Here is a 9,990-nt window from a genome sequence, read left to right as displayed (position 1 = left end):
CCAGGAACTCCAAGTATTTTATCAATTTTCTTTCAGGATAAGAAAACAAGACTTTTGCTCCACAGTCAAACCACACCAGATTTTAGTAGAAAAAGTGTTTATTACGAGAAGAATCTCACTCGTGTAACTGTACAAAACATAAAAGCCTGACGTCCCAGTCCAGGAAAAGAACGGAAGGGTCCTGAAGTAAAGTCACTTCCTGAAAGGCAAATCCATCATGCCCAAAACGGTTGGACGTCAAATCCTGTGTTCCCGGTTTAAATGACGAGTCTTGGCTCCACCAGCGACTCCCACCGTTCTGTCACCTGGGGGGCAACAGTCAAGACATGACACCGACATTAAAGCAGGATTAGTTTGGATATAAACAGGAAACGGGTCCACAGATGACCCGGCCTCGGCTTTTTGCAGATGCAGCTGTTTTTGTAATTGTAATGCCCTCTTTAGACTGAAAAGAGGGAATTACTGGGTCAATGGGCCGCTGAAAGTAGAGGAAAGAGGGCTAAAACCTCGGCTCAAAGGGAAACTACAGGCTTTGTGTTTAACTCCACATGAAGGTTTTCTGCGGCTGGTTAAATAAAACCAAACCTGGGATTTTAGAAGCTTAATTCTTCAGGAAATAGTGATTGCTGCTTGTGGTTGTGCTCATCTCCCTGATCTCAGCTGGTCCCAGAATAAATGAGTCCTCCTTACCCATGATCCTCTGGTGACGGCGTACTCCACATGTTCTGAGCCATCTGCATTCTGGTAGACTAGGTCGAACTTCCCAGGTTCCACCGGCGCCACTGCAAAACCACCAAGTCAACAATTAGTGCTTATTTGTGTAACGACAGCAAGTAAATTATATTTATAACCCATCGCCACTGAAGTCAGCTACTCTGGGAGCAAACGGGTGAAGCAAAGACATGAACGTGACTGCAACCCTTTAGTTTAACTGAACAAGAACTGAGTTTCCTCTGCAGGGGTGGAGTCTCCTAGAGGTGGGAGGAGAAGATCAGGCATCCAGGAGAGACTGTGGAGTCAATGCTCCGCTCATCTGGGTAGGATGTGGACACCCCCCCCGGATGAATGGATGAATGGATGGACAGACGGATGAACAAATTGATGGACAGACGAATGGATGGACGGACGAATGGATGGGTGGACGAATGGAAGAACAAATGGATGGAAGAACAAATGGATGGTCGGACGGATGGACGGACGGACAAATGGATGGAAGAACAAATGGTCGGACGAATGAACAAATTGATGGACGGACGAATGGATGGATGGACGGACAAATGGATGGACGGACGAATGGATGGATGGACAAATGGATGGACGGACGATTGGATGGAAGAACAAATGGATGGAAGAACAAATGGTCGGACGAATGAACAAATTGATGGACGGACGAATGGATGGACGGACGAATGGATGGATGGACAAATGGTCGGACGGATTAACAAATTGATGGATGGACGAACGGATGGACAGACGAATGGATGGACGGATGGAATAACAAATGGATGGAATAACAAATGGATGGAAGAACAAATGGATGTACAAATGGATGGACGGACAAATGGATGGACGGACGAATAGATGGTCGGATGGATAGACGTTCATTGACTGTATTTTCCAGATGTTCCTCCAGAGATTCCAGCTACTGAATAAAGTCCGTCTTGAAAGCAGCCGCGTCTCCTTCGTCTCTCAGAACCATCTCCTCAGATATGAAAACACGAGAAGTCGTTGTTTCCACCCCACCCCTGTCAACCTGCTGTCAGTTTGATTTGTAAGTCTTAGGCAACTTCTACGGTGTAAGAAGGTTCATCCCCGGCATTAAGATTCCATTTCAGATCGTCCAACTTAAGACTTTTATTTTCAGCATCTAGATGTGAGCTTGTACGTGGGGGGGCTGACGTGATCCTACCTTTAGAAGCGTGGAGAAGCTCTAGCTCCACCTGTTTGGTGGTTGGGTCAAACTTCACCATCTTCGCCTCCTGAAACACACACACACACACACGTCTGGTGGATGAAGAGTTCACTTGAGAGTGCTGCGTCCCAGCAGCCGGATCTGCAGCCAGCCATTCAGATGAAGAGGAGCCCTCACCTTGTACTCCGAGATCTCTGGGGTGTAGTTCTCCGTCAGCTCCAGCAACTGTCAAGAAAGCAGCTTCATTAGGAATTCAGCCATGAGATGCAAGGCTACGAGCTCACAGGTGTTTACCAACGGTGGGGAAACCCTAACAAACATGCTCCCAGAACACTGGAGATGTCTCCGTGTCCCAGACGGAGACTTGCTCGTCCAGGACAGGTTGAAAAGGCCATGTAGCACCCTATAATGTAATAATTTCCTGAAAATGTAATAAAATTTGCACTTAACTCAATTATAAATATAAATTAATAATTTAATAAAACCCAATAATGTAATAACTTCACCAATAATGTAATAAAATATCTTGACTGATATTGTAATAACATTTTTACCAATAATGTAATACCTTATTACATTATTGGGAATTTATTACATTTTCAGGTGGGTCTTTTTTTTTTCTTCCAAAACTGATAATGCAATACTTGACAAATAATGTAATATACATGTTCATTTTCAGTCCAGTGTTCTACATTTTGTGTTTTAAGTATCTAAGAATGTTATATACACTGGATTTGAAACAACTGAATGATTATTGGGTTAAATTGCAGACTTTGAGTACCATGTAATAAATTCCCAATAATGTAATAAGGTATTACATTATCGGTAAAAATGTTATTACAATATCCGTCAGGATATCTTATTACATTATTGGTGAAGTTATTACATTATTGGGTTTTATTACATTTTCGATTGGGTTAAGTGCAAATTCTATTACATTTTCAGGCGTTATTACGCCTTATGGCGTTATTACGCCTTATGAAATTATTACATTATAGGGTGCTACAGACCCCGTCAAAGACGGTCCGAGCTGCTGGTTCTGGTCCAGTCAAACACACACTGGACCCCCAGCACGGGTCCAGACCTGGCCTCACCTTGAAGGCGATCTTCTGCCCCACCTGGGGAGGGGCAGCCAGCAGCGGCATGGTGCTGTAGTCCCGTTCCTGGCGCGCTTCTGCGCCGTTCTGCTGACAGACACGGAGACAGGAGGACAAGGTCTTAAGCTGGGCATACACTGTACAATATTTTAAATGGTTTGATTCAGCCCCATCTCAAACTGCACGACTAGATCACTGAGTTCAAAAGTTTGCAGCCCACGATTTATGGTCTCACACTGTACGACCCGATGCTCTGATGCTCCGTCTGCTCACACTATACGTTCATAATCCTCACGTCGGACTTCTGTTACTGGAACTGCAACGCCAAAAAGAAGTGGAAGAGGAGGAACCCCGAAGTGGGAGACACCGAAGATGCTCAGCAAAAACAAACGCGCTGCCTTGGCAATTTGAGCCATTCTGTGTGGCGATAAATCAAAAAAGAAAAGACAACGCCGTGTTTGGACAAGGAAATGGCTGGGCAGACGTGGGCAGTACGGTCTTTCAATCCTTCAGCGAGAACTGGAGGTGCAGCAAGTTGTATTGGTCTAACGTGCTATATGTAGCCGGTGCTGCCAGCAACGGCTACATATAGCACGTTAAACCAATACTATCTACTGTATATGTACGTTTTGGCACTTTTTCTGCCTTTTTTTTTTTATTGCACATGCTCTCTGTGAAAGGATGAGGCCAATCAGGTCGTAGCTGCTTCAACTGTGATTCCTTCACAAGGAGAGACCAGGATTTCAAACACGTTTGATTTTCTTGCGAGCACACGATTCGTGATTGGGAGCTCGTCGTGAGGTGTTAATCTCTCGTCGTGAGGTGTTAATCTCTCGTCGTGAGGTGTTAATCTCTCGTCGTTACCCCACGTATACTGCACGAGGCACGAACAACGATTGGGTCGAAATCCGGCCCGATCCAAAAAATAGTCGCAGGAGTGGAAAATCGGTTCAAAACGAGCCGACAATTGCACAGTGTCTGCCCAGTTTAACTCACGTCCCCCACACACAACAGAGGTCACCACGGCATCTCCAACCCAGATGAAACCCGGCTACTCCTACTTTTTCCTCCCCAGAACAAGGGCCGGTTGGTTCCCCAGAGTAGAGCAGCACATCGTTGTTTTAAAGGTCAAGAGTAAAACGCACAACCATCCTTGTTTGAGAAGGTCGCCTGGTGCAGGACCCCTGACAGCTCTGCAGCACGGTCTCTCCACGCGCACGGCAGCACTGGTGCAGACGGAGACGCTGCCACAAGGCCGGCCCACCAACATCACGGCACCCGATCCAGTCCAACCCCCACGTCCCCCGTAGCCGTCCAGCTGTGGTGATGACGGTGAGTAAAAGCACGTCAGCACCAGTGCCTGACAGCATGTTGGAACCACTCCAGTAAACATACCTAGTTGATATTTTCCTCGGATACCGTTTGATTTAAAACACACTCAAGCTTTAGGTCATTAGTCGCTAAGCTGTGTAAAACTTCAGAAGAGTTTACTTCAACTCAACTAGACATTTTAGCTTTTACTTCCTTACTGGCAAGACGCCACCTTCTTCTCCACTATAAGTCGACTAAGGGCCAATCCCAATACACCCCCTACTTTCTACCACTAGCCCTAAAAATGAAGCCACAGGCGTAGGGTCCTTGTAATGTTCCCTAGGGATTGTGACACCACTTGCTACGTCACTGCGTGGTTTACGTTCGGGTACGTAAGCGACTGCGTAGTTACGTTTGCACATACGTCACACCATATCAGGAAGCCCAGAGATAACAGCTGTTTTAATTTCAGCTGTAGCGCTGTTAATATGCCACTTTATTAAGTTTTAATATTTTTTCCAGGCGTAAAAGTAACCGTTAAGATTAGTGATGCACCGAAATGAAAATTTGTGGCCGAAACCGAAACTAATAATAAACACTTGGCCGAATACCGAACAATACCGAATATGGTTCTTCAGCAGTTTTTCATTTATTTTGCCAATTTTTTCACCATTGCATAAATCAAATACATTTGATTTAGGCATACTTTTCAAAGAAAAAAATCTTTTACAAAATTACAAGGTAGAAAATATTTATTGAACATAAAAAAATGAAAAAATTTTAATTTCCAAGTATTATGTTGTTTTGGTTCCACCTCCTGGTGAATGTTAGGTAAAATTCTTATGGGGTTAGTTTTTGGTTGGCCAACGATTTATGTAGTGCGCAACGTTACGGGACGGAGCGGCCAGTCTATTTCCTTATTTTACAACGCCGTGATTAATTGTTCGGTTTTTTTCCCCACTTATTCCACCGAACAGCGAAAGTGTTTTTTGCCATTTTCGGCCGAACAATTTCGGTTACCGAACAATCGGTGCATCACTAGTTAAGATCCCCAACCTGGGCTCAGTTTATCCAAATAACGCCTGTTAAGAAATTTCTCCCTCAGAGAAGACACTACAGTTCTGGACACGGTGACGAACCTGCAGCACCACCGACTGGTTGCTCAGTGAATCTGTGTGGTAGGACGGCTCCCTGGCCCTGCAGCCGGACTCCAGGCCGCCTGGAAACGGAGCGGTCCGGCCGGTCTCGGGCCGTCCCTGCTGTCCGGGACTGGGACCAGGACCCCCTCGGCCCCCTGGATCGCCCCGGCCTCCTGGGACTCCTGGACCCCCCCAGCCTCCTGGGACCCCACGGCCTCCTGGACCCCCCCGACCGCCTGGCCAGCCTCGGCCCCGCGGAGGCCGGCGGCCCGCCAGGCTCCAGCTGGGCGGCTGCGGCCTCCTGATGACCAGCTGGATCTCGTCTTCGGAGGGGGGGTCGGCGGTGCCGCCGGCCGGGGTCTGGACCGGGGGCCGAACCGCCGGGTCTGTGGAAGTGGGGGGGGCGGCTTTGACACTGGGGGCCTCGTCAGAGGAGGTGTCTGAGGAGGATGAGGAGGGGGGGCGGGGTTTCTGGGAGGGTTTGGGGGCGGCGGGGGTAGAGGAGGATGAGGATGGGGGGCGGGGGGGTTTCTGGGATGGTTTGGGGGTAGAGGAGGATGAGGATGGGGGGCGGGGGGGTTTCTGAGAGGGTTTGGGGGCAGCGGGGGTGGTGGAGGATGAGGTCTTTTTCCTGGAATCGTCATCATCTTCGCTGCTGCTGGAATCAGAGGAAGGGGGGCTCCGCCCCTTTACTGGGGCTGCTGGGGACTTCTTGCCTTTAACTGGAGGGTCGACCCTGATGGGGGTCTTCTCCCTCCTCCTCTTCTTCTTCTTCTTCTTCTGCGTGGGCGTCCCTACTGGAGTCTTCCTCCCACCGTCACCTGCAGCCAGCTCGGCGTCCTCCAGCACCGCTTCCTCATGCACTTTCTTCTTCTTTTTCTTCTTCTTGCACTTGACATCCACGTCCTCAGCTCCCGGGCCGTCCTCCTCCGTGGCCCTCCGCCTCTTCCGGCTCTTCTCCCTGGTGGTCTCCGGGGGGCTGCCGTGTCCGTTCACCTGAGCCAGACTCTCCACCTTCACCCTGCCGGACACAAGAGTCCAAAACATCATCAACCACACACACACAGTCGGCCCAAAGCATAAGCGCACTAAGTGGCTGCTTAGGGCCCCGTGACCACCCAGGGGGCCCCAAGAGTAAAAAAAAACTGCACATTGCTGTTGCAGTTTATTTAAAACCAAAAATAAAGTAGATAACGTGTTTACAGGAAATGGTTTATATATGATATATTTTAGTAGGCCTACACTGTAGATGACACTCAGTATCACACTCAGTACTATATCACTTTAAATATTAAAGGACCTATTATGGCATCTAATACCCATTTTAAACCGGCCTTGAATGTCTTAAAAACAAGCTTTTGATTGTTTTTGCTAAATAAATTAGAAATTCAGCCTCTAAACCATGTCTTTATCTTCCCATTCTCTAACCTCATTATCTATGCAGGATTCTGAGTGGGCGGGGCTATGATAATGAGGCTCTGTGCTGATTGGCTGCCTGAATGACGCAATACACCACTATGAAAAAATGGGGAGGCTCCGGCCGGCGGAGTTAGTTGTGGGCGTGGTTTCACACATCGGAGGCCAACCTATCCAATCGCGCCCGTCGTTACGTAACGACAGGAGCAGAATCTTATTGGCTCGTAGATCCACATCACACTGGACGGATCATCCGGGCGGCTGTACAGACACTGCAGAATTTGGTTGCTTTCCTCCTTCTCTGAGTTGGCAGGCTGAGGGGAGACCACTTTATACATGTTAAAGAAAGAAAAAATGTGTTTTTCATAATAGGTCCCCTTTAAGTGTAAATCAACCCCAGGCCGCTCTTGTAGCTGAATTTGCTCCCATTTCAGATTAAAAACCATACATGGTAAAAACATGCCAGGCTGACAACAGGATGATGGAAACAACACAACTGCAATGTGCAGCTCTTTGACCTTTTATCTATTGCTTCTCTATGTTTGTTAATCTGTTGTCTACTTCCATGGTCTTAATCACTGTGGATTACAATCTAACTACAACAAAAAGTTCTTCCATCTAGTTTTACAAGTGTATTTGTAATGACAGGGAAGAACATGAAATAAGTTTATAGTGGGTGTGTGAAGGATCAATAATCAGTATTATTAGCAGTAATAGAGGGCCCCAAAATCACATTCTGCTTGGGGCCCTATGGAGGCTTGGGCCGGTGTTGTGCAAAAAGTGATTGCCTGCCAGAATCTGATTTCTTCTGATTTGTGGCCGCGGGAGCGCGCACAGCAGCCCGTTGAACGATAGCGCTAAAAACGTCAGATTTTCAGATTACGAAGCGCAAGAATGAGATCAAGTCATATTTAGGCAGAAACAACTTTTCATTAACTGTATTTGGCCTTCAATCAATTTTTGGCAGGTGAAAATGCCTATTTTGTGTTGTAATGGTCCTTTAAAAAGGAGTTAAAAGCAATCCTGTAAGCTCTAGTGTTTATATTATGAAGCTCAAGAATGAGATCAAGTCACATTTAGGTAGAAACAATCTTTCAATCAATTTTTAGCAGTTAAAAAGACCCATTTTCAGGGGAGAAATCAGATTCTGGCAGGCAATCACTTTTTTGGCACGACACCTGTACACCGACCCACGTGGTCCTCACCTGATGTCGTCATCGTCCCGGACCACGTGGATGCTCTCTGTGCTCGGCAGGTAGCAGTCCCGGATGAACAGGCTGAAGACGCTGCGGCGGCTGAAGCCGAACCTGTCCCGGATGGTGCTCTCCAGGTCGGCCACCACGCGGCAGGCCTGCAGGTCCACCAGCAGCCAGCACATCCTGCAGCCCGGGGCCGCGGGGGGCGGGTAGTCGAAGTGCAGCCGCAGGCGGATGGAGCCGGAGCCGGTACCGGCCATGACGAGCGGGGAACCAACACACGCCGCACGCTGCTGCTTCTTTTTCTTCTTCTTCTTTGGAGTTTTACGGCAGCTTGCATCCAATTAGTTGCACTGCTGCCATCTTCTGGATCTTTCAAAAACTCACTATATTCTCCTCATCAGCCCAGTATCATACAAAAATGTAAATAAACTCCGCCTCCCCCTTCCACTCGATCCCCCCTCGATTCCAAAATACTTCTGACTATTACTCCTTTCATGCCTATTTCTTGCAGCTCTGCCACTAGTTCAGTTCTTTCCCTGTGGTACCTACTGTAGCAAATCAGTACATGTCGCACTGTCTCAGGCTCCTGACACTCAATACACAGTCCATCTTGATGCTTAGCTATAATGTGAAGAGTACTATTAAGAGCAGTAGCCTATGCCCAATTCTTAACCTAGAAATAATGACATCTTCCTTTCTCCTCCCTCATCCTCCTCTGATTCTGTCACTTTCCCAGTTATTGAAAACAGAAGCCTCCCTTTATTTTCAATTCAATTCAATTCAATTTTAGTTATATAGCGTCTAATACAACAGATGTTGTCTCTAGACGCTCCAGAGACCCAGAACATGAACATAAACCCCTGAGCAATTATTACATAAACAATGGCAGGTAAAAACTCCCATAGTGGGAGAAAAGCCTTAAGCCAATCAGTGGCAAGAAAAACTCCCCTTTAGGAGGGAAGAAACCTTGAGCAGGACCTGGATCATAAGGGGGGACCCTCCTGCCGAAGGCCAGACTGGGGGAGTCGGGCACGTCAGCAGCAGGCGGCGGAACCGCAGGCCAGCACGCATCTCCCGAAGCTCCGGCCTGCAAGCATGCACAAAAGAGAGAGAAAAAAAAGGGGGGGGGGCAGCACAAGAGACTACAGGAGCGATGGACAAAAATGATGGCTATGAGATACTTATAATAAATAAAAATGGAAATGGAGAAGAGAGGAAGGGAAGAGGAGAGGAAAAGAAGGGTGAGAGGCACCGCCCAGTGGATCATGTCGGTATTTCCTTCCTCCCACTCCTTCTGCCACTCCAGAATGATCTGTTTCCACATACTTTTCCCTTCACCCTTAAGCCTGAATTATGGTTCTGCGTCAAACCAACGCAGAGCACACGCCGTTGCCGTGACGCCGTCGTGAACCCTTCGGACTTCTCTGTCACTCCATTTCGCCGCGGTGCAATACCCCCCGTGACCGCTAATTCGCAATCTTTTCCTGAATGGTTTATCCGACTTTTTCCGGTCACAATGAATCAAAGAGATAAGGACAACTATTGTGCAAAAAAACTAAACAATAAAAATGACACATACACGAAGAAAAGAGCGCTGAAAGTTCACGACTGCTTGAAACCGGAAAAGTGTTGCTTCCAAGCGAACCAATCACAGCCCTCTCGGTCTGCGTGTGGTCTGCGTCGCCTTGGCGCGTAGTTACAATTTTCGGGAGGTGCACGTCAGTGACGGCGTCAGTGACGGCATCGGTGACGGCGTGTGGTCTGCGTCGACGCAGACCACACTCCATAGGCATGGCGTTGTTTTGAGGCAGAACCATAACTCAAGCTTTAGATAAGCTTATGTTGACATCCACCCGCTCCTTTTTCACTGCTTTCTTAGCCAACATGTCTGCTCTTTCATTATTCCGGATACCTGA

General features: G+C 47.7%; 1 protein-coding gene across 1 annotated transcript; it reads right to left on the bottom strand.

Moving 5' to 3' along the window:
* coil (coilin p80) lies at positions 1–8,368 on the bottom strand. The gene is made up of 7 exons (XM_061712113.1): positions 8,081–8,368; positions 5,460–6,480; positions 3,007–3,096; positions 2,090–2,137; positions 1,910–1,979; positions 691–782; positions 1–305 (listed from the first exon to the last, which is right to left on the bottom strand). The coding sequence occupies exons 1-7, from the start codon at positions 8,329–8,331 to the stop codon at positions 258–260; spliced, it is 1,620 nt and encodes a 539-aa protein (XP_061568097.1). The 5' UTR covers positions 8,332–8,368; the 3' UTR covers positions 1–257.
* Positions 8,369–9,990: the final 1,622 nt, after the last annotated feature.

The sequence above is a fragment of the Cololabis saira genome, chromosome 21 (genome assembly GCF_033807715.1).
Source record: "Cololabis saira isolate AMF1-May2022 chromosome 21, fColSai1.1, whole genome shotgun sequence".
In the NCBI taxonomy this organism is placed as follows: Eukaryota; Metazoa; Chordata; class Actinopteri; order Beloniformes; family Belonidae; genus Cololabis; species Cololabis saira.
Note: the sequence above shows the minus strand (reverse complement) of the source record. Positions and strands in the feature narration are given on the sequence as shown.